General features: G+C 45.9%; 1 protein-coding gene across 5 annotated transcripts in view; it reads right to left on the bottom strand.

The window, feature by feature from the left end:
* The window catches only part of tespa1 (thymocyte expressed, positive selection associated 1), a 91,790-nt gene that overhangs the window by 34,439 nt on the left and 31,737 nt on the right, over nt 1–25,614 (bottom strand). For 4 of the 5 annotated variants that reach the window (XM_041174623.1, XM_041174621.1, XM_041174624.1 and 1 more), the window contains 3 exons: nt 25,412–25,454; nt 17,514–17,563; nt 8,184–8,243 (listed from right to left, as the gene is read on the bottom strand). In XM_041174623.1, the coding sequence (XP_041030557.1) occupies nt 8,184–8,243; nt 17,514–17,563; nt 25,412–25,454 (153 nt within the window). Of the gene's footprint in view, nt 1–8,183; nt 8,244–12,609; nt 13,116–17,513; nt 17,564–25,411; nt 25,455–25,614 lie in introns of those variants that run through there. The other variant, XM_041174619.1, reaches the window with a different exon arrangement.

Below are 25,614 nucleotides of genomic sequence, written 5' to 3' on the forward strand. Positions count from 1 at the left end.
CATCTACACGGTGCACTGCAGTGTGTGTACCATCTACAAGATGCGCAGCAGTGTGTGTACCATCTACAAGATGCGCAGCAGTGTGTGTACCATCTACAAGATGCACTGCAGTGTGTGTACCATCTACAAGATGCACTGCAGTGTGTGTACCATCTACAAGATGCACTGCAGTGTGTGTACCATCTACAAGATGCGCTGCAGTGTGTGTACCATCTACAAGATGCGCAGCAGTGTGTGTACCATCTACAAGATGCGCAGCAGTGTGTGTACCATCTACAAGATGCACTGCAGTGTGTGTACCATCTACAAGATGCACAGCAGTGTGTGTACCATCTACAAGATGCACAGCAGTGTGTGTACCATCTACAAGATGCACAGCAGTGTGTGTACCATCTACAAGATGCACAGCAGTGTGTGTACCATCTACAAGATGCACAGCAGTGTTTGTACCATCTACAAGATGCACAGCAGTGTGTGTACCATCTACAAGATGCACAGCAGTGTGTGTACCATCTACACGGTGCACTGCAGTGTGCGTACCACCTACACGATGCACTGCAGTGTGCGTGCCATCTACAAGATGCGCAGCAGTGTGTGTACCATCTACACGGTGCACTGCAGTGTGTGTGCCATCTACATGGTGCACTGCAGTGTGCGTGCCATCTACAAGATGCGCAGCAGTGTGTGTACCATCTACAAGATGCATAGCAGTGTGTGTGCCGTCTACACGATGCACAGCAGTGTGTGTGCCATCTACACGGTGCACTGCAGTGTGTGTGCCATCTACACGGTGCACTGCAGTGTGCATGCCATCTACAAGATGCGCAGCAGTGTGTGTACCATCTACAAGATGCACTGCAGTGTGTGTACCATCTACAAGATGCACAGCAGTGTGTGTACCATCTACAAGATGCATAGCAGTGTGTGTACCGTCTACAAGATGCATAGCAGTGTGTGTGCCGTCTACACGATGCATAGCAGTGTGTGTGCCGTCTACACGATGCACAGCAGTGTGTGTACCATCTACAAGATGCACAGCAGTGTGCGTGCCATCTACAAGATGCACTGCAGTGTGTGTACCATCTACAAGATGCACAGCAGTGTGTGTACCATCTACAAGATGCGCAGCAGTGTGCGTACCATCTACAAGATGCACTGCAGTGTGCGTGCCATCTACAAGATGCACAGCAGTGTGCGTACCATCTACAAGATGCGCAGCAGTGTGTGTACCGTCTACAAGATGCATAGCAGTGTGTGTGCCGTCTACACGATGCACAGCAGTGTGTGTGCCATCTACACGGTGCACTGCAGTGTGTGTGCCATCTACACGGTGCACTGCAGTGTGCATGCCATCTACACGGTGCACTGCAGTGTGCATGCCATCTACAAGATGCACAGCAGTGTGTGTACCATCTACACGGTGCACTGCAGTGTGTGTGCCATCTACAAGATGCACTGCAGTGTGTGTACCATCTACAAGATGCACAGCAGTGTGTATACCATCTACAAGATGCATAGCAGTGTGTGTGCCGTCTACACGATGCACAGCAGTGTGTGTACCATCTACAAGATGCATAGCAGTGTGTGTGCCGTCTACACGATGCACAGCAGTGTGTGTACCGTCTACACGATGCACAGCAGTGTGTGTACCATCTACAAGATGCACTGCAGTGTGCGTGCCATCTACAAGATGCACAGCAGTGTGTGTACCATCTACAAGATGCGCAGCAGTGTGTGTACCATCTACAAGATGCACAGCAGTGTGTGTACCATTTACAAGATGCACTGCAGTGTGTGTACCATCTACAAGATGCACAGCAGTGTGAGAACCATCTACAAGATGCACAGCAGTGTGTGTACCATCTACAAGATGCACAGCAGTGTGTGTACCATCTACAAGATGCACAGCAGTGTGTGTACCATCTACAAGATGCACAGCAGTGTGTGTACCATCTACAAGATGCACAGCAGTGTGTGTACCATCTACAAGATGCACTGCAGTGTGTGTACCATCTACAAGATGCACAGCAGTGTGTGTACCATCTACACGGTGCACTGCAGTGTGTGTACCATCTACACGATGCACTGCAGTGTGCTTGCCATCTACAAGATGCGCAGCAGTGTGTGTACCATCTACACGGTGCACTGCAGTGTGTGTGCCATCTACATGGTGCACTGCAGTGTGCGTGCCATCTACAAGATGCGCAGCCGTGTGTGTACCATCTACAAGATGCACAGCAGTGTGCGTACCATCTACAAGATGCGCAGCAGTGTGTGTACCATCTACAAGATGCATAGCAGAGTGTGTGCCGTCTACACAATGCACTGCAGTGTGTGTGCCATCTACACGATGCACTGCAGTGTGTGTGCCATCTACACGATGCACTGCAGTGTGTGTGCCATCTACACGGTGCACTGCAGTGTGTGTGCCATCTACACGGTGCACTGCAGTGTGCATGCCATCTACAAGATGCGCAGCAGTGTGTGTACCATCTACACGGTGCACTGCAGTGTGTGTGCCATCTACAAGATGCACTGCAGTGTGTGTACCATCTACAAGATGCACAGCAGTGTGTGTACCATCTACAAGATGCACAGCAGTGTGTGTACCATCTACAAGACGCATAGCAGTGTGTGTACCATCTACAAGACGCATAGCAGTGTGTGTGCCGTCTACACGATGCACAGCAGTGTGTGTACCATCTACAAGATGCACTGCAGTGTGCGTGCCATCTACAAGATGCACTGCAGTGTGAGTGCCATCTACAAGATGCACTGCAGTGTGGGTATCATCTACAAGATGCACTGCAGTGTGTGTACCATCTACAAGATGCACAGCAGAGTGTGTACCATCTACAAGATGCACAGCAGTGTGTGTACCGTCTACAAGATGCACAGCAGTGTGTGTACCATCTACAAGATGCACTGCAGAAACTCACCAAGGTCAACATAAAAGGAAACCCAAAAATCTTCTAAATAGTAAATGGTAGTAAGCAGTGGAGTGGGCCTTATTAGGGACAAGGAAGATGAAATATTTTAGAAGCACAGGACAAGGCTGGGTTAATTACTGAGTATTTTGTATTGGCGTTTACAAAGGAGGAGAAGGCTGACAAAGTATTAATAGAAGTGGAGATAGCAGAAGCACTGGATGGGGTGATAATTGAGAGGAAGAAAGTCCTGGAAAAGCTGGCTAAACTTAGGGTAGAAAGTCACCTGGTCTGGAAGGCTGAAGGTGATCGAAGCAAAAAGTAAAGAGGACACTCAGTAGAGTGCATACCTTTGCCATGCTGTGTTAACTTAATGTTATTACAGTTATGCAGCTCTTGAGACTGTCTCCTGCCTCGTAGGTGCTCTGTAACTACAAAGATGACAAAAAGAAATATATTTTTTAAGAGCTTTCATCTCACCGAGGAAGCTTCAAGCCAATCCACATCCAACAACCTGTGCTGAAAACTCTGCTCACATTTTGACAGCTGTGACAAAATTCACCACAACAGCTGAGACAATCCCCACCATTCAGCCTTCAGCGGGGTGGTGGTCAATGATTTCAAAAAGAAATTGGATGGGCAGCTGAAGGGAATACATTTGCAGGGCTATGGGGATAAAGCAGGAGAATGGGACTGACTGGATTGCTTCTCGGAGACATGGCATGGATTCAATTGGCCAATGGCCTCCTGTTATACCATAAATTATGACTGACGCTCTGTCCCTTTGGCCCCTTCAACAGCACCTTCTTATCCTATGATCTCTACTGCCTTTAAGAACAAGGGCAGCAGGTGCATAGGAACACCACCACATGCAGGTTCCTGTCCAGGTCACATACCATCTTGACTTGAAAACATATCACCATTCCTTTATTATTGCTAGGCCCAAATCCTGGAACCCTGTCCCTAATAGCGCTGTGGGTGTATCTACACCACACAAGCTGCTGCTATTCAAGAAGACAACTCACTGCCACATATATAAGGGCAATTAGGGATGGGCAATGAATACAGACCTTGCCAGTGGCGCTCATGTCCAAAGAATAAATAATTTGATCCAGTCATTCACATACGAAATATAGAGTTCAACCAAGGTACAGTGCCAACAGGATGCCTTCAAACAACACACAGCTCTGATACTACCGAGTTCAGGGAACGCACAGCTCTGATACTATCGAGTTCAGGGAACACACAGCTCTGATACTACCGAGTTCAGGGAACACACAGCTCTGATACTACCGAGTTCAGGGAACACACAGCTCTGATACTACCGAGTTCAGGGAACACACAGCTCTGATACTTCCGAGTTCAGGGAACACACAGCTCTGATACTACCGAGTTCAGAGAACACACAGCTGTCTCTGCCAAATTCAGAGAACACACAATGCTCACACAACAGATAGTGAGAGACAGAGAGAGTGAGTCAGAGAGGAAACGGTGCCTGAGACCAATAGATAAGGAGCATGGATCTGAAGGAGCTGTGGGCCAGAACCCAGAGTGAGTGTGAATGTGAGGGAACAAGTTAACAAAAAAAATCTAAAAATTACCTCAGCACAAGAGATGGTTTGGATTGATGAGAAACTGTTGAAGTTTATATGAATCCCTAGTCTATTTCTGATGGTGGCATTTAAATTCAAATAATAAACTCTATTAATTATTAATAATAAGAAATCTGGAATTGTAAAATAATCCCAGTAATGATGACCATGAAACCATCATCAGTTGTTGTAAAAATCCATCTGGTTCACTAATGCCCTTTAGGGAAGGAAATCTGCTGTCCTTACCTGGTCTGACCTACAGGTGTCTCCAGACCCACAGCAATGTGGTTGACTCTTAACTGGCCCCTGAAATGGCCGAGCAAGCCACTCAGTTTCAAGGGCAATTAGGGATGGGCAATAGATGATGGTCATGCCAGGGATACCCACATCCCATGGAAAGAATAAAAAAGAGTTAGTCTGATAACTAAAGGCATGGCAGAGCACCCCATTCCCATGGAATACACATCCTGTTCAATGTGGAAATCCCAGGACACTTCTTTCCTGAACTTCCAAATGTGCAGGACTTTGAGGTGAGTAAAATGGTTTACCAGCTTAGTTGTATTTGACTCTGTGGAAAACTCTCTGCTGCTTGGAGTCATACCTAGCACAAAGGAAGATGGTTGTTGGAGTTCAATCATCTCAGCTCCAGGACATCACTGCAGGAGTTCCTCAGGGTAGTGTCCTCGGCCCAACCATCTTCAGCTGCTTCATCAATAACCTTCCCTCCATCATAGGGTTGGGATGTTCACTGATGATTGCACAACATGCAGCACCATTCACAACTCTTCAGAGACTGAAACAGTCCATGTCCATATGCAGCAAGACATGGATGATATTCAGGCTTGGGCTGACAAGTGGCAAGTTACATTACGGCCACACAAGTGCCAGGCAATGATCATCTCCATCAAGAGAAAATCTAACAATCGCCCCTTGACCTTAATGGCATTACTATTGCTGAATGTCCCACTATCAACATCCTAGGAGTTACCATTGACCAGAAACTGAACTGGATTGGCCATATAAATACTGTGGCTACAAGAGCAGGTCAGAGGCTAGGAATCCTGCAGAGAGTAACTCATCTCCTGACTCCCTAAATCCTGTCCACCATCTACAATGCACAAATCAGGGGTGTGATGGAATACTGCCCACTTGCCTATACAACACTCAAGAAGCTTGACACCATCCAGGACAAAGCAGCCCATTTGACTGGCACCCCATCCACAAACATTCACTCCCTCCACCACCGATGCACAGTAGCAGCAGTGTGTACCACCTACAAGATGCACAGCAGGAATTCACCAAGGCTCCTTCAACAGCACCTTACAAACCCACAACCACTACCATCTAGAAGGACAAGGGCAGCAGACACATGGGAACACCATCACCTGGAAGTTCCCCTCCAAGTCACACACCATCCTGACTTGGAAATATATCTCTGTTCCTTCACTGTCGCTGGGTCAAATCCTGGAACTCCCTCCCTAACAGCACTGTGGGTGTACCTACACCACATGGACTGCAGCAGTTCAAGAAGGCAGCTCACCACCACCTTCTCAAGGGCAATTAGGGATAGGCAATAAATGCTGGCCCAGCCAGCGATGCTCACATTCCTTGAATGAGTTAAAAAAAATAAAGCCAAGGTTCCTGTCGCCTAATTAAGTAATTAGGAAGGCAAATGGGAACTTGTCCTTTATTGCAAGGGTGATTGAGTATAAAAGTGGAGAAGGCTACCTGACTCTGTGCAACCCATTGGTGAGTCACTCCTAGAGACACCTACTATACTGGTCGCCACACTTAAGGAGGGATATACCTGCACTGGAAGCAGTTCAGAGAAGATTCATTAGGCTGATTCCTGGGATGAAGGGGCTGTCTTATAAGGAAAGATTGAGCAGGCTGGGCCTATACTGATTGGAGTTTAGTAGAATGAGAGGTGATCTTATTAGAAAATTGAGGGGGCTTGCAGGTAGATGCTGGGAGGATGTTTTCTCTCATGGGGGAATCTAGAACTAGGTGGCACACTTTAAAGGGCGTCCATTTAAGTTAGAAATGAAGAGAAATTTCTTTTCTCAGATCGTTGATAATCTTTGGAATTCTCTTCCCCAGGGAGCAGAAGAAGCTGGGTCACTGGGTATATTCAAAGCTGAGTTAGACAGAATTTTGATTTACAAGAGAGTCAAGGTTTATGGGGACAGACAGGAAAGTGGAGTTAAGACCACAACTGATCCGCCATGATCTTACTGAATGGTGGTGCTGGCTCGATGGGCTGAATGGCCTACTCCTGCTCCTATTTCTTATGGTCTTTCACCAGTACTTCCTTTTTCACTCCCCCATCAGCCCACCCATAGCAGATGGAATTCAATATGGAGAAGTGTGAAGCAATGATGAACTTTGGGGGTGTTCATATGGAAGGCACTATAGTATAAGTGGTGTACATAAGTAATTGAGTTTGACATCCTATACCTCATGTCATGAAGAAATTGTGCTACAACTTTCTAAATCACTGGCTTGTATAAGGATTGTGTTTCGTGTATTGGTCATAATCCAATAGGTCATTCTGATGAGGTTTCGCTGTCTGGGGATGGCAGAGAACAGACAAAGAAGTCAAAGTTAATGCATGAAGTCTTGGCTCAGCAAGAACAGGAGGGGTTGGTTTAAAAGTGACTGATACTCTGAGGAGTCAGGGCATCAGGGTCTTGGGGGTTGAGCCTAGGAGCCAATCCATTCAACTTAAGAGCTGTGAATATTTGAAAGCCCAAAGTAAGTAATGGACAATTTTCAGAAAGTAGCCAAACTTTGCCTCTTAGCATTCCATGGAACCTTGGAACTAGACCTTAAATAAAACCCTGAGAACCAGGCATTGACACAATGAGTGACTTTTTCAATGTTAGTAAAAAGATGGCTGAGCCCATCACACCACAGAATGAGTATCCACCTATGAGGTCATTCCAATATGTAAGGATTTTCCAGTTTGAGGAGTGCTTTGTGATAGTCATGGTCACAGTGGTGGTTTCTGGTAGTTTTAGGAAATGTGTGTTTAGCAGTAACAGGAGTAGCGGCACTATACAGGATGGGGTTTCTCAAAACATCAGTTTAATAAGGGGAAAGATAAAAACAAAAAGCTGTGGATGCTGGAAATCCAAAACAAAAACAAAAATACCTGGAAAAACTCAGCAGGTCTGACAACATCTGTGGAGAGGAATACAGTTAAAGTTTCAAGTCCATATGACTCATCAGAACTTCTGTTGAAGAGTCATACGGACTGGAAATGTTAACTGTGTTCCTCTCCGCAAATGCTGTCAGACCTGCTGAGTTTTTCCAGGTAGGTTAATAAGGGGTTTGGATGAACTAAAATGGGACCAGCTAAACTAAGGAGCAGCAGGAATAGAAGCAGCAACTTGGCCAGGTTTTTCACAGTGTAAGGTACAGCGCAGAAGCTATGGGAACAATGTTTGTGAATATGGCACTGATTTCAGTTAAGAGCGAGGTGGGTAGTGATGTATGTAAGTCTATTGATGTTATGATAAACTATTAAAGAGAAACATGAGCCTTGACCAATTTCTGAGTTCAATCTTTACCTTAAAGTTCAGAGTGTGAGGGGAGATGGGGGTTGAATGACCCACAGGTTCAATACACGAGGCTCTCCATCAAGAAAGAAAATGCCACTTACCCTCAGCTCCAAGACTCAGATCATCCTCGAAACTGTTCCCAGCACTCAAACCAGAGGCATCTATAAGAAATTAGGGGATAGAGTTTCAATCAAAAAACAACACCAGCTTAGATACCTTGAGCACAGCAAAATCTACATGAGGAGCGTCCCCAAGACTATGAGTAATAAAATCTGACACCAAGACAATGGATTCAGATGTGGGGAGAGGTGAACAAACACTCAGCGAAAGAGGCAAGAGTACAGGAGCTGAAAAGTGGTGGTGGTGGTGGGGGGGGTGGGGGTAATGCCAAGAGAGAGTGAGGTACAGAGTTTAAGGAAGGAAATCCAGATCTCAGGACCTGAGCAGCTAAAGGCAAAATCAGGGACAGCCAAGTCAGGACCAGAGAAGTGTTAGATTGTAGGAGTGTTTGCAAAATGAGTTGAGCTAACAGTCACAGAGAGGGCCAATCACAGAGAGGGCCAATCACAGAGAGGGCCAATCACAGAGAGGGCCAAACAAAGGAAGGGCCAAGCACAGGGAGGGCCAATCACAGGGAGGGCCAAACAAAGGAAGGGCCAAGCACAGGGAGGGCCAAGCACAGAGAGGGCCAATCATAGGGAGGGGCAATCACAGGGAGGGGCAATCACAGGGAGGGTCAATCACAGGGAGGGCCAAACATAGGGAGGGGCAATCACAGGGAGGGGCAATCACAGGGAGGGTCAATCACAGGGAGGGTCAATCACAGGGAGGGTCAATCATAGGGAGGGCCAATCACAGACAGTTAGGTGAAAACAAGGATATGAAAGTTAAAATTGACGGTTTGCCTGAAAGGAAAAAAAAATTCATTCAGTGAGCAGGTCAGTGGGAAGCGAGCGGGTCAGTGAGAAGTGAGCAGGTCAGTGGGAAGCGAGCAGGTCAGTGAGAAGCGAGCGGGTCAGTGAGAAGTGAGCAGGTCAGTGGGAAGCGATCAGGTCAGTGAGAAGTGAGCGGGTCAGTGGGAAGCGAGCGGGTCAGTGAGAAGCGAGCAGGTCAGTGGGAAGCGAGCAGGTCAGTGAGAAGCGAGCGGGTCAGTGAGAAGCGAGCGGGTCAGTGAGAAGCGAGCGGGTCAGTGAGAAGCGAGCGGGTCAGTGGGAAGCGAGTGGGTCAGTGGGAAGCGAGTGGGTCAGTGAGAAGCGAGCGGGTCAGTGAGAGGGGAGCGGGTCAGTGGGAAGCGAGCGGGTCAGTGGGAAGCGAGCGGGTCAGTGAGAAGCGAGCGGGTCAGTGAGAAGCGAGCAGGTCAGTGTGAAGCGAGCGGGTCAGTGAGAAGAGAGCAGGGCAGTGAGAAGCGAGCGGGTCAGTGGGAAGCGAGCGGGTCAGTGAGAAGCGAGCGGGTCAGTGGGAAGCGAGCGGGTCAGTGAGAAGCGAGCGGGTCAGTGGGAAGTGAGCGGGTCAGTGAGAAGAGAGCAGGGCAGTGAGAAGCGAGCGGGTCAGTGGGAAGCGAGCGGGTCAGTGAGAAGCGAGCGGGTCAGTGGGAAGTGAGCGGGTCAGTGAGAAGCGAGCGGGTCAGTGGGAAGCGAGCGGGTCAGTGAGAAGCGAGCGGGTCAGTGGGAAGCGAGCGGGTCAGTGAGAAGAGAGCAGGGCAGTGAGAAGCGAGCGGGTCAGTGGGAAGCGAGCGGGTCAGTGGGAAGCGAGCGGGTCAGTGAGAAGCGAGCGGGTCAGTGGGAAGCGAGCGGGTCAGTGAGAAGCGAGCGGGTCAGTGGGAAGCGAGCGGGTCAGTGAGAAGCGAGCGGGTCAGTGGGAAGCGAGCGGGTCAGTGGGAAGCGAGCGGGTCAGTGAGAAGCGAGCGGGTCAGTGAGAAGCGAGCGGGTTAGTGAGAAGCGAACGGGTCAGTGGGAAGCGAGCGGGTCAGTGGGAAGCGAGCGGGTCAGTGGGAAGCGAGTGGGTCAGTGAGAAGCGAGCGGGTCAGTGGGAAGCGAGCGGGTCAGTGAGAAGCGAGCGGGTCAGTGAGAAGCGAGCAGGTCAGTGGGAAGCGAGCGGGTCAGGTGGGAAGCGAGCGGGTCAGTGGGAAGCGAGCGGGTCAGTGAGAAGCGAGCGGGTCAGTGAGAAGCGAGCGGGTCAGTGGGAAGCGAGCGGGTCAGTGAGAAGTGAGCGGGTCAGTGGGAAGCGAGCGGGTCAGTGAGAAGCGAGCGGGTCAGTGAGAAGCGAGCGGGTCAGTGGGAAGCGAGCGGGTCAGTGAGAAGCGAGCGGGTCCGTGGGAAGCGAGTGGGTCAGTGAGAAGGGAGCGGGTCAGTGGGAAGCGAGTGGGTCAGTGGGAAGCGAGCGGGTCAGTGAGAAGCGAGCGGGTCTGTGGGAAGCAAGCGGGTCAGTGAGAAGCGAGCGGGTCAGTGGGAAGCGAGCGGGTCAGTGAGAAGCGAGCGGGTCAGTGGGAAGCGAGCGGGTCAGTGAGAAGCGAGCGGGTCAGTGGGAAGCGAGCGGGTCAGTGAGAAGCGAACGGGTCAGTGGGAAGCGAGCGGGTCAGTGAGAAGCGAGCGGGTCAGTAGGAAGCGAGCGGGTCAGTGAGAAGCGAGCGGGTCAGTGGGAAGCGAGCGGGTCAGTGAGAAGCGAGCGGGTCAGTGGGAAGCGAGCGGGTCAGTGGGAAGCGAGCAGTCCAATCACAGAGTGGGCCAATCACAGGGAGTTAGGTGAAAACAAAGATAAGAAAGTTAAAATTGACGGTTTGCCTGAAAGGGAAATAAATTCATTCAGTGTGCAGGTCAGTGAGAAGTGAGCAGGGCAGTGATCACAGAATCACAAAATCACACAGAGCAGAAGAGGCCCTTCGGCCCATCGAGTCTGCACCGACACGTGAGAAACACCTGACCTACCTACCTAATCCCATTTACCAGCACCTGGCCCATAGCCTTGAATGTTATGACGTGCCAAGTGCTCATCCAGGTACTTTTTAAAGGATGTGAGGCAACCCACCTCCACCACCCTCCCAGGCAGCGCATTCCAGACCGTCACCACCCTCTGGGTAAAAGGTTTTCCTCACATCCCCCCTAAACCTCCTGCCCCTCACCTTGAACTTATGTCCCCTTGTGACTGACCCTTCAACTAAGGGGAACAGCTGCTCCCTATCCACCCTGTCCATGCCCCTCATAATCTTGTACACCTCGATCAGGTCGCCCCTCAGTCTTCTCTGCTCCAACGAAAACAACCCAAGTCCATCCAACCTCTCTTCATAACTTAAATGTTTCATCCCAGGCAACATCCTGGTGAATCTCCTCTGCACCCCCTCCAGTGTATTCATCCTTTCTATAACGTGGTGACCAGAACTGCACACAGTACTCCAGCTGTGGCCTCGCCAAGCTTCTATACAACTCCAACATTGGATTTGGAATGTTAACTCTGTTTCCCTCTCTCTCCACAGACAATGCCAGACCTGCCGAGTTTTTACAGCACTCCTTGTTTTCAGGTCAGTATGTGTGGGTTTTCTGTTGACTCAAAGTTCTATGAAACAAGTATATCCCTTGTTCAATGCTTTTAGAAATGGCTTGTCAGAAAAGCTAAGATGCAACAATTAAAAACGTTAGTGCTTTCTAATGAATACCATTATTAACTCAGCTTTTTGCTGTTATGAAGTGCATTATTTTAACTTTCCTAAAGAAATTAATATTCTAAATATTGTACAGCAGGAGCCTTTGTAAATACTGAGTTACCTAAGTAGCCAGATTAAAATTCTGCAACTTTAAAATAGAGATATTATCAATGATACACAGTTGTTATATTTAATATTTCGATTGTGTGCAGATGTTCAGTGCTTCTCTTTTGTTACATAAATCTTAGCGAAAAAGTGCAAAGTAAAATCTCTTAATCTTTTAGACCTGCAAATTTGAGGCTGCTGAAAACACTCATGATTTCTGATAGTTGGATAAACAATTGCTTATGCCAAAGAAACACTGGACAGAACTGTCCGTCCCAGATTTGCACTAAGTGCAGTAGCGTAAAACATTTTACCCCTGGCGGGTATTCTCGCCGTATTGTCCCAAACCCACCACATTATTTTTTTAATTCATCCATAGGATGTGGGCATTGCTGACTAGGCTAACATATATTACCCATCCCTAGTTGCCCTTGTTCAGAGGGTGTTTAAGAGTCAACCACATTGCTGTGGGTCTGGAGTCACATGTAGACCAGACCAGGTAAGGACAGCAGATTTCCTTCCCTAAAGGACATTAGTGATTGAACCAGGTGGGTTTTTACAACAATCAGCAATGGTTTCATGGTCATCTTAGATTTTTAATTTCAGATTTTCATTGGATTCAAATTGCACCATCTGCTGTGGTGAGATTCAAACCTGGATCCCCAGAGCATAACCCTGAGTGTCTGGATTACGAATCCAGCAACGATACCGCTCTAGCATCTCCTCCCCCTAGTTCTGCAATCCCAGGAAAGACACATTTCGATGACAGGCAGGCTCTCATTCACCTGTCACACCATCACCTCGCCGCTTCATCACACCGGGCACCATATTTAAAGTCCAGACACGTGGACCCATCTCAGCACTTCCAGCCCAGGGTGACTGCAGGGAAAATCTCCACAAAAGGTTTAGTGACGCATTAATAGAACATCTTTTAGACACTGAGGAGGCCTCTACACCCATCCTGGCTGCAGGATGGGCAGCAGCAAGACCAGCCAGGCATGGGAAGGGCTGGCAGTGCTGGTCAGTGCCAATGCTGCACATAAGAGGTGGGTCATCCAATACAGATAGAGTAATGGTGACCTTGACCTTGATTGTTGTAAGAACACATTTGATTGATCTGCTGGCCTCGCCTCCATGTGACTCCAGACCCACACTGTGGTTTACTCTTCACTGTCCTCCAGCAATTAGGGATGGGCTGTGAAAGGGTAAAGAAAACTAAACATGTGCATTATGGTTCTCCAGTCCCACATTAACCTTTGCTCTGCCTGAATGCACACATAACACCTCCCACCCTAATCCTTACCCAGATAGATTTAAATACAAGCTTCTACACTTGCTACCCCTTCTCCCTGACCACTAACCGCCACCACTACCCACCACCACCACCCCCCCACCCCCCACCCCTCGAGTGGCAGCGCCCAGCTCTCTGTCTTTATAAATCCAGACGGTCTGCAGGCTTGACTATTCTCCCAGACCTTGTCCCTGTCATGTTGGAGGAACAGTTGTCTCTTTGTTGATTTGACATTGAAATTGTGGTACACTGTGTTTTCACACTGGGCTGTCTCCATTTGATTCACTTTTTTAGCTCCTTCACGTTGTGTTTCTCTGTATCGACAGCCCGTCTGCTTTGTTCAGACACTGTGGGTTTGTCCTGTTCCCTCCAAAGGGAATGTTTGCTCCGTTCATTCCTAGAGAGGACTCCGAATTTCTTTTTCTGTGGGACCCACCATGACCTTGCTGGACACAAAGGAATGTTTCAAAAATGGAACATTCATTTCCACTTGTTCCACAATTTCAGCCAACTATGTGTTTACTCCCTTACTTTCCAATCATTTTTCAAGCTCAGACATCTTTTCATTCAGCTCAGTGACCATGCGCTGGTCAGTTCAGTTGCCTTTTTTTCAGAGTTATATGTGGAATCCTTATACAAGCTTAACAACTTTACAAAGGCCTTCAGCAGGCCCCTACAGAATCTTTCTAGATGCTCCTTCAGCTTTTTAAATTCACTCATTAGATCCTCAATCTGTTTCTGAGCATTTTCCTTTTCTGCTTTTAGAGTCTGGGTCTGCCCTTCCACACTGTGCATCTCACCTTTCATGCTCTTCAGATTGGATCAAAGTTCAAGAATTTCATTGCTCTTTTCATGATGAATTTCCAACATTTCATCAGCTTTGGTTGTTAATTCTGCATTCATCCAACTGTTCTGATTCATCAACAATTCCTTCTCCTGTTCCAGGCACCTTTCACAATCCTGAATAAACATTTCTGATACCGGACGTTCATCAAGTTTCAATTTTTCATTAGTAAACTTGTCTTTCATGCATGTTCAGTTCTTTGCACTAACAGCTTTTCCTTAGCAGAGTCTAATCCCTGTGTGCTAACCTTCAGGCGCACATTCTTTACTCTTATTTCTGCCAGTTGTTTCTGAGATTCTTCACACTCCTTTGTGAGAACTTCAATTTTCTTTTGCAACTATTCAACATTTTCTTAATGTCCTAGGTTCTTAATTTTCACTTCAGTTGTCATTTTTCAACAACTCAGTGGTTCTCAGTATATTTGAACCATCCAGTACTTATTCTTCTCGTTCCTGGAACTTCAGCAATGGATTTACATTTTCCAATCCTATTTCTGTCTTTTCTTCCTTTGTGTGCAGCACAGCTTTGTCCTGGTCCTTTGTTTTCATTTCACTACTGCCCAGGCCTGTCTCCAGCAGAGCCTTAACTTGTTTCAGTTCTGTAGTCATGTTACTCATGCTTTCATTATTGACTCGCAGCTTGGAAAGTTCTATAGCTTTTTCTTTCAATGCCGCCTCTTTTCCATTCAGTAGGTTCGCCAGGCTCCTCAGTCTCTTTCTTGTACATCTTGGCTTCCTTCTGGAAGTTAGGACATTGCTGAGTCTTTTTCATCAACTGGTTCTTCAATGCATTCAGAGTGACATTAAATTAATTTTACTTCTCTCTGTAATTTTCCAAATGAACAAACTTTGACCTGAGAGATCCTGATAGCATGTGAAGGTCATTCAACAGGTTTTCCTGTTCCTTGCTCAATTACTTCATCTTGAGTTTGTTTATACTTCAACAGGGTCTCTTTGACTTTGTTCTGTTGTTCTTCTATTCTGCTGTTCAAGACAGTCTTCATGTCTTCATGCTGCTGAAGGCTTATGTACTCCTTTTACATTTTATCTTGAAGGACAATCAGCTGTTCTTTCAATTGTTTACTTTCTTTTTGACCTCTTGCCCAATCATGCTGCACTTCAGTGCATTAGTTTGTAATTACTGATTGTTCCAACGCAGCTTTTTCTGAAGTTATATCCAACACCTTTTTTAATTACTCATGTTTTTCCAGGGCCATGAATTGGATCTTCAAAGTCTTTCAGGGCAGAGAGTTCTTTGAGTTCTTTATCTTCCCGCTGTTGTGCCTGGCTGTACTTCTGGTTGAGTTCCCTCTACTCAGCATTGAAACAAACATTTTCTTGTGAATAGCTTCATCTTATTTTTGTAGGTTCTGTTTCTTTTGGGTTACCTCAGATAGCCTTCCTTCATTCCCAGCCACCCGCTTGCTCCATATTGCCACCTGCTGTTACAATTTGGTAATGTGTTAGCATTTTCAAAAAGACCTATTTTTAAGCCATTCGGCTGCATCCCAGCCTCTTCTATCCTCTGCACTAAACTCTTCAGTTCGTGCACTTCATTGCACTGACATGGTCTATGACTATCTTGTGGTTTGCTTAGGTATTGTCTACCTAGGTATGGGTCTCCCTCCTGTCTCCTGTCTCCCTTGGCCTGGGCTCTCCTGTCACCCTCGGCCTGGGCTCTCCTGTCTCTCTTTCTCTCTCTGTTGCCCCTTCAGTGCCTTATTGGGGGTGTTCTAGACCTTCTTTTAAGGTCTGCGCTTTCCACAACTTGGAGTTTAAAACATTTGTCAAAAGCTCTTAAATATCACTAAATGAGTTTGATTCATCAATTCCTTCTCTTAAGATTACTTCATCTGTAAATACACCAAACAAGTATAAAAATGTATTAACGTAGACTTCTCTGATTTCTTGCCTAATCCTGATGCACTCCTGTAATCTAAACATTCTCTTCTCTATGACACCCAATTTTGCTTCAGGTCTGGTATTTGACTGGACTATCCAGGGCCGATTTCCATAAGGGGAAGGCACCTCTGTCGTTTCTTGTTCTTTAAGGTGACTCTGCAGCTGCTGTTTGTTTTTCTTCTGGTCTTTATTCTTCCTGTGCCTGTGGGGTTTCGGCAGGCTCTCCTTTTCTCAGTTTATCAGCTCTGCTTGAATTCTTCAAACTAGCAGCTTCCACCATCGTTTAGATTGGAGGAAATGTACTGGGAGGGCGATTTGTAAGCTGAGCCATCAGTTTTAAAATGTCTTTCTCTTTGGTGTGAATTTTTCAGGGGGTGGAGGGAACAAGAGTTTCAATCTCCCTGAGGCACAGAGCTGCCTCATCGAGACTGAAGGGCTATTGTAATTATTAACTAAGTGGTTTAAAAATGGATTTAAACATGTCACATGAGCTGGGACATGTTTTGATATTTATGAAGAGTTATTTATTTATTTCATACAGGATTTAGGATCCCTGGCCCCGCTCGTGGATGGGGTTTCCTAAACACCAGGAAGGCCGCTTGGGCTCTTGGCCTGCCGGCCAGCGTTAAGGTTGGGTAGGCAGCATTGACCATTACTTCACTTACTTTCTTAATGGCCTTGACAGGTCGTTTACATATTGGTGGTCGTGCAGCTGACCTCCAGCGAGTGCCCAACGAACGAAATATCGCAGGACTGCGCAATAACGTCAGGATACACGCCCGACAGCATCACGCATCACTTTACACATCGGCATGTCAGGCCCATCCAGGCACACCTACTGAAAAATCCTGCCCTTTCAGCTGAGCTCAGTGTGATGGGGCTGGTGCTGGTGCTTTCTTTGCTGCTGTGTCTGGGGTGCTAATCTTGATCCTGATAGCTGCCTATTTAAAAAAGCTCATCTGAGCTTTTTTGGAGTTTTGCTCACTTTTTTGTGATCTGGCTAGATGCTTTGACTCTGTGTCCAATCAGATCTGGCAGGGGGACCTCCACGTGCTCTGGTGGAGTCCTTCAGCCTCCTGGTCTGCAACAGGGCCTCTTTTTAGGCAATCTCCAATCATGTCTTCAATTTAGGTACACTTTGCTCAGGGTTAGGCTCTAGTTTCTTTACTTTTCCATTCTTTTGGGTTTTTAAAGTCCATCATTCACTGCCACCATGTTGTAAGGTTGTTTGGTGACTAACTGAGAGATCAGGAGGCTCGTATGTTTGAACATAAATCATTTATTGGTGACCCATAACTATAAACATCTCCAAGGCAGAGCCATGCTGGCTCCTTCCAGATCCTACTGGACTGACAGCCCTACCATCATGTGACTCTCTACATCATACCATAGGTGGTACTGTTCTCCAGTCCCACATTAACCCTTGCTCTGCCTGAATGTCCTTTTCTACACTGTCCTTTCCTGGTCTGACCTCATGTGATTTTTACTGCCCTCTGAAATGGTGTAACAAGCTACTTGCTGCAATTAAGGATGGGCAACAAATCCGGGCATTGCCAGCGACACCCACATCCCATGAACGAATAAAAGAAAAATCACATAGATGTTGTTGAACAGCCTGATACTCTGGATTAGCTCAGATGGGACAAATGATACCATTTAATCCGGGTGGGTTGCTCTCTTCCTGTAGGCTCACGTGACAGGACCTGTAAAAAGAAACTTGGTGAAAGTCACATTTAATCACCCATTACAATAGCAAACTAGCCAGCTTAACATGCATTCTTCACATGATTCTGGGCAACTTAATTAGTTTGGAAAAATCTGGTTTAATAAATGGAAAGCAGGGCAGATTTGTTAAAGGCAAGTTGGTTATTAGAGTCCTTACAGCACAGGTGGCCATTCAGCCCTTCCAAGTGATAAGTTTGATTAACTTGATTAGCTTTTTGATGAGTAATGGAGAGGATTAATGAGAATAATGTGGTTAATAGACTTTCAAAACACATTGACAAATTGTAATATTAGCAAATTTAAAATTTGTGAAATTAAAGAGACAGTGACCGTATGGATACAAAATTTGCTAAAAATTATAAAGCAGAGAGTTGAAGTGAATCCAAAAGCAAAATATTGATGATGCTGGAAATCTGAAATAAAAGCTGAAAATGCTGGAAATACTCAGCAGGTCAGACAGCAGCTGTGGAGAGAAAGAGTGAACGTTTCTGATCGTAACCCTTCAAGAGCTGAAGCACATGGTTGTTTTTATATGAGAGGAAGTGCCCGGTATTGTTCCCAGGGTCAGTATTAGGACCACTGTTCTTTTTAATATATATTAATAAGCTGGAGTTGGGTATGTAGGTGGAATTTCAGTGTCAGGATGACACAAAACTAGGAAGTATAGCAAACATTGAGGAAGGTTGTTATAGACTTCAGGAGGACATAGATGCCAGGTGAAATGGACAGATGTAATTTAACGTAGATTTAACAAGTGTGAAATAATTCATTTTTGTAGACAGAATGAAGAGGGGCAATATAAACTAAATGATACAATTTTAGAGAGTTACTTAATTCATTAATGCAATGTAGACATTGCTGACTAGGCCCACCCCTAGTTGCCCTTGAGAAGGTGGTGGTGAGCTGCCTCCTCGAACCGCTGCAGTCCATATGGTGTAGGTACACCCACAGTGCTGTTAGGGAGGGAGTTCCAGGATTTTGACCCAACGACAGTGAAGAAACGAGAATATGTTTCCAAGGCAGAATGGTCTGGGGATTGGTAGATAACTAGCAGGTGGTGGTGTTCCCATGTATCTGCCGCCGTTGTCCTTCTGGATGGTAAAGGTCATGCGTTTGAAAGATGCTATTAAATGAGCCTTGGCAAGTTGCTGTCATGCATCAAGTATCTGGTATACATTGTTGCCACTGTGTGTTGGTGGTGGCGGGAGTGAATGTTGAAGGTGGTGTCAATCCAGCAGTTTGCTTTTTCCTGAATGGTGTTGAGGTGTTGTAGGAGCTGCACAGATCCAGGCAAGTGGGGACTATTCCATCACACTCCTGACTTGTGCCTTATAGATGGTGGACAGGCTTTGGGAGTTAGGAGGTGAGTTACTCACTGCAGAATTCCCAGAGTCTGACCTGCTCTTGTAGCCACAGTATTTATCTGGCTAGTCCAGTTCAGTTTCTGGTTAACGGTAACCCACACCATCCCTTGTCCCATGATAATGATGGTGGGGAGTTCAGCTACTGAATGTCAAAGGGAGGTGGTTAGATTCTCTCTTGTTAGGGGTGGTCATTACTTGGCACTTGTGTGGTGTGAGTATTACTTTTCACTTTTCAGCCCGAAAGTGAGTGTAAATCCATGCCTTACTATCTGTGGACATGGACAATTCATTACCTGAGGGGATGGGGATGAACATTGTGCAATTATCAGAAAACAATCCCCACTTCTGACCTTGTGATTGGGGGGGGTGGGGGGGAGGGGGGTGGGGCAGAGGTGATTGAAGAAGCAGCTGTAGATGGCTGGACCTATGATCTCCAACAACTACAATCTTCTTCCTTTATGCTAGGCATGACTCCAACCAGTAGAGAGTTTTCCTGTGATTCCTACTGACTCCAATTTTACCAGGTTTTTTGATTCCACACTTGATTAAGTTAAGCCTTGATGTCAAGGTCAGTCACTCTCACTTCACCCCCTGAGTTCAGCTGTTTTGCTCGTGTTGGATTAAGACTCTAACGAGGTCAGCAGCCAAATGTTACTGGCAGGAAACAAACCCAGCATAAATGGGCAGATTGTTGGGAGTAAATACAGTTCAATAGTACTATTAATGACACCTTCCATCACTTGGTTGTTGCTTAGGAGTAGACTGATGGGGCGGTAGTTGGCCAGGTTGGATTGTCCTGCTTTTTGTGTACAGGACATACCTGGGAAATTTACCACATAGCCGGGTAGATGCCAGTGTTGTAGCTGTACTGGAACAGCTTGGCTAGGGGTGAGGCAAGTTCTGGAGCACAAGTCTTCAGTACTATTGCTGGAATATTGTCAGGAGTCTTCAGCCATTCCTTGATATTACAGGGATTATGCACTCACAAATACCGACTGTAGGTGGTTGGAACCCTTTTCTTTTTGTGCTTGCTTGCTGCTCCTTGTTTAATTGTCCATCACTATTCATGACTGGATATGGCAGGACTGCAGAGGTTTGATGTGATGCATTAGATGTGGGACCATTTAGCTCTATCAAAGCTGCTTCCACAGTTTAGCATGCATGAAGTCCTGTGTTGTAACCTCACCAGGTTGGTACCTCATTCCTGGAATGTTCTCCGACACTCCCTATTGAACAAGGGCTGATCCCAGGGCTTGGAGGATGCAGGAACAGAGAAATTGGGAGATTAATGAATCATATTAATCAATAAAAGTGGAAGGACAAGTTTATCAGGCTGTTAAGAAAGCTGGCTTTATACAGCAGAATAGAGCACAAAAGCAGGGAGCTATGATACACCTTTTGTAGCAAGATGATTGGGGGTTGGTTGATCAGCCACTGGCTGATGAATGTTCTGATCCTTGAATAAGGAAATGGCCCCTTTAAGAACTTCCCTGAACCAGGAGGACACTTTCCCCAGTCAGGTGAGCATAAAAGGAAACGTTCAGGGCAAGTCAACACAAGGGAGATTGGGAGTTAAAGAGGTGGAAGAGACACTGTGTGATCTTGCTTCATGTTAGGCACATTCAGAGAAGGTGTCTGAAACTTTGAGGATTACTGTTTGTAAAAGAGGGAGGAAGAGCTCCATCAATCCTCGAGCATGTGGTGTATAATTTCAATGTCTAATAGAGAAAGTAACCATTCCAAAATGGAAGAACTATTGAGAAGTGATGTGGGTCACATGAGCTCTATAAAAAGATTCTTGGAGTTGTACAAGAAAGAATGACTCAGGTCCCTGAAGCACAGCAGGAGACAACCTGGTTACTATTGAAACAGTTTGTGCAGAGCTGGATAGCGAATGTGGAATTGAAACACCAGTGAGTCAGGGTGGATGGACAGCAATTCCCCTTCCAACAATCTGAACCAGTCTAATGTTCCAGGAAATGATTCCAGATGGTGATGTGAAGTCATGTCACTTGGCCTTTGAAAGATGTGCAGAGTCAGAGGCAGTCACCAGAATTGTGCTACTATCAGGGGATGCTGCTTCAAAGGTTTACTTTGACCTGGAGCTTCAATCCAACTCCCCACTGGTGAAGATGGAGATCCTCGTCAAGGCTGCACCCCATTTGTGGTACAGCTTCAAGGGTTCATTGCCTGGTCCTCCCAGAAAACCAAAGCACCCACTCAAATGTTTGACTTGGTACAGATACCAATGGTGGTTTCAACCTGATAACAAGCCCTCAGCTAAGATTGTGGAGTTTCTGGTAATGGGTCACTATCTGTCCTTTCCACTCTAAGCCAGGGAGTGGGGATATCAAGCAGACTCAGTCAATCCCAAGAGTTTGTGAAAGATTGAGGCTGCTGAAAGACTGAGAGACTGCTGGGGAACTGTTCAGAGACCCAGTGTTCTCCAACCCATGAAATGTCGGTGGTCCCTGAGCCTAAAGAATTGGACTGAACCTCGGCAGATTAAACGCTAGCTTGGACTAAAAGGGTTGCTGAAGGGTGGCAAAGGGAAGCCAATGGAGTAGTGGGTGGAGCCTATATAGTAAAAACCAGGAAAAATGTATTCGACATACCAGTGTGATGATGGGGACTATGCAGCAGCATCCTGGCCCACTCTCTCCTAATTAGACCATAGCTAGACAGTTCTGAGTACCATATTTCAGGAAGGATGACAGGTTTTTCGAGAGGGTGTGGAAGGGTTTTCTGGAATAGTATCAGGGGTGAAGGATTTTGATGATGTGGAGTGACTGAAAGAACTCAGTGCTGAGTTCAAACAGACTCCATTTTCACTAGAGAAAGGGCCTTACCCCGCAGTGTGAGAGTTACAATTTTTTACAGTAGACATGAATGCTCTTGAAGGGAAGCAGTGAAGGTTCAGGCAGGATGGCTGAATTGATTAGGGAAAATTTGGTAATGTTGGGAAGAGGGGGCAAGGGCAGAATCCATTTCTTACAGTTGAGAAGAAACAAAAGTATAGTTGCACTGCTGGGTGTATTCCATAGACCTCCAGATTGTGAGGTAGATAGAGGAGCAAATTTGCAGAGATATCACAGGGATAAGCCAGAACTACACAGATTTTAATTACCTAAATATTGGTTGGAATAATTTTAGAGTAAAGGGAAATTTCTGAAATGTATTCAGGAGAACTATTTTGACCAAAAAGCTCTCAGTCCAATGTGTCAGGAGGCACTGCTGGATCTGCTGCTGTGGGATGAGATAGACCACATGGAACAAATGTATGCGAGGAACAGGGATTAAACTGGTCACCTAGTCCAGATGGCTTCCATCTCAGGTTACTCAAGAAAGTTGGAATGGAAACAACAGGAGGGCTTGCCTTAATCTTCAGCTGCATTTACCTATGCTGCAACTCCAATGGGAGCACTTCCTACACATGCTCAGATACAGTGTCAGTCTCAGTAACTCAGGGCGTGACAACTGGACAGCCTCTTAAATTAATTTTGAGAAGCAAACTGAAACTTGGCATTAGGAAGTAAAACCAAGCAGAATCATGTTTAGGACTGACTCCCCAAAGCGTTCTCTTCATTTGTTGGTCATTATTATCCTTAAAATTCTTATCAAAAATACATTGGAGTGTTGCTTTTCTACTAGATCGTTTTTGCAGATGCTATCAAAAAGTCTTTGATAAGTATCAAAACGTAGGAGCTTACTCTACATGATTAACTTTTAGGTTTGGAGTCTCACAGAGTCATGGAGACTCCACAGTCTAACCAAAATGATGGACAGACCCCAGATCTGGAAGTCCTACCCCCATATCCGGCAGAAAACATTTCTGCTGGGGTGGGGGTAGGGGGAAGAATTGGGTGGGGGATGTGACTTTCACATCAGGGAAACCCAGACTCAACAAGGCCATTTGAACTCAGTGCTGAGTTCAAACAGATCCCATTTTTACTAGAGAAAGGGCTTTACCCCGCAGTGTGAGAGTTACAATTTTTTAGAGTGGACATGAATGCTCTTGAAGGGAAGATATGGTATGTAAAATGGTCAATTTGTCAAATTATTTAGATCCCCTGCCCTTCAAAATTGAAAAAAAAACTGCCTGCCTGTGTCTGTGAGCTGCAAAAACTATTCTATCAGTTTCAATAGCTGTTTGTTGACACAACCTAAGTTCTATCATTATAGCATTAGTAATGCTTCACTGCTTTCCATAACCTATTGTTATCACAGTTGGGTGGGCTATAATTTCACAGTTTGATGGATCGCTCAAAGAGGTACTTAAAGGACTTGCTGCCTTTGATATGGGATTATGAATACAAATGTTTGTTTTTATAAGGGATTAAGTACTTGTGGGGATATAAATGTTTAGAATGATCTTTCATCAATGAAATGTTTTATCATATTGTGAAGCCTATAATTGATACTTAGAACTTTATTTTATTTCATTTCAGCAGTACTCCTGAGACTGCCCATGATGGATATTAGGTGAGTTGGCACGGAGAGTATAAGGCAAAGGCTGGTATGGAGGGGTCATGAGTTGATGTGAATAGGCACTAAGTTGGCACAGGGGCTTTAAGGAGACATGGGTGTGGGTGGGGGTCCATGTAGAGGTAGTGGGGGAGTATGAGGACCTAATGTTTAAGAAAATAACTGGGACAAAGTTCCAGAAAAACCAAGGTGGGCCTTTTAAACACCCACCTCAGTGCTCAGCAGCCCCTGTGGCCTTCTCCGATCTGCGCCTGGGGGCGGTGAGCCTGATTCCATCCCACGTTCACCCCTGGAATGAAGACCCTGCATTCAGGCACTTTTTTCCAAAGCAGGTGTGGTGAGTCGGGAGATTTCCAGACTGTGCACCTGCCTTTGGAGCAAAAACCCAGGCCTCACTATTTTCTATAAATTATTATATTCTTCAGCAAATAAGTAATAAAGAATCAATAATAAAATGAAAAATCATCACCCAACATGAGGTTCAGACTATGACTGAGAGAGTGAGCACTAACTGAGCATTCACAAAGCCTCTCCGACCTGCCTGAAAGACTTACCTAAACCTGCAATCACTGTTTTCATTTGCTGTCTATCTGTGATGCATTGTACACTCAGCAGATTTACCCCCACTAAAAAAGCAGAAATCTGAAGTGGGATTTGATGCTCTGTAGCTCCAGGTGCACTACTGATGTTCCTGAATGGGAAGGTATCAGGGTCAGTTGTCTACACACCAGTGGCTGCAGCGCAAGCTGAGCGTGTGTATGTGCAACTGCTCCTGAGACCTTTCCAGTCAGCGGAGGAGTTCCAGTGTTAATCTCTCAAATTTCCCCAGATACGAACCAGAAAATTGGAGAGTGGCAAATCTGACATCTCTATTCAAGAAAGGATATGGGAGCATTCTTAGTAGCTACAGGCCAGTCAGTTTAACATGCGAGGTGGGTAAGATTTTAGAAACAATAATCAGGGGGAAAAAAATCAACAGGCACTTGGAGAGATTGGAGTTAAATAATGAGATTCAGCATGGATTTGAAGATGACCAATCTAATGGAATTTTTTGGTGAAGTAAGAGTGAAGATTGAAGATGAAAGGAACACAGCGGATTTTCACACCATGAAAGCCTTTGACAATTAGGCAGCTTAAAAAAATTGAGGCTCATGGAATAGATGGGTCAGTGGCAACTTGGGTAAGAAACATTGGGTGGGATTTTCCGGTCTTGCCAGCAGGTTGCTCTCCAAACTTTTCCAGCCTGCCCACAATGATACCCGCAGGAACCGGAAAATCTTGCCAATTGGCTTTGGGACAGTAGACAATAAGTCATGGTAAATGGTTGTTTTACACCATTTTAATGTGATCTGGAATGCAGTGCCTGAAAGGGTGATGGAAGCTCATTCAATAGTAATTCCCTCAAAAGCAGTTGTATAAGTAGTCAGAGGTCTAGAAACATATGGCAAGGAGCTGTTCAGTCTGATGTACTGTATTCCTAGACCCACATCCCTGCTAGTTATCCACAACCCTCATCCTTAAGAATCTTTCTAACTCCCGTTGAAATTATTTATGGAATTGCCTTCAAACATTTTTTGAAGCAGCACATTTCAGATCCTAACATATCCAAAAAAAACTCATTTCCCCTTAAGAGTTTTGCCACAATTTTTCAATCTCTGACCGCTGGTTATTGACTGACACAAGAGGCTACAACCTACTCTATCAACACCTCTTGTCATCTTGGAAACCTACTTTAAACATTTCAAATTTACAATGTTACAGTGAAACTAGGGGAGGTGAATTATTTGGATATCCTTTCAAAGAGTAGGTGCAATGGGCTTCCTTCAGTTTTGAAAGTCTACACTTACCACAGAGCACAGCGGGTGAAAAGTTCTGAAACATCCGAAAATGTTAACTCTATTTTTCTCTCCACAGACTTTCTGTTTTTATTTCAGATTTCAGAATAGAAAAAGCTTCAGAATTCAGGCATCGTCTTACCCACAATCTTCCAGCCAACTCTTTATTTTGTCAACAGAAGCTCCTGTGAAAACCAACAGGAAACTCACATCAGTCAGAGAGAGAGAGAGAGAGAGAGAGAGAAAACCTCCTCTTCATTACTCCCATTCCCCACGGCTCGGTTACTCCCCTCCGCACTCCATGTTTTTCGGTTGCTCCAGAGGTCAGGCCATCGGGCCAGGCTC

The sequence above is a fragment of the Carcharodon carcharias genome, chromosome 25 (assembly GCF_017639515.1).
Source record: "Carcharodon carcharias isolate sCarCar2 chromosome 25, sCarCar2.pri, whole genome shotgun sequence".
Lineage (NCBI taxonomy): Eukaryota > Metazoa > Chordata > Chondrichthyes > Lamniformes > Lamnidae > Carcharodon > Carcharodon carcharias.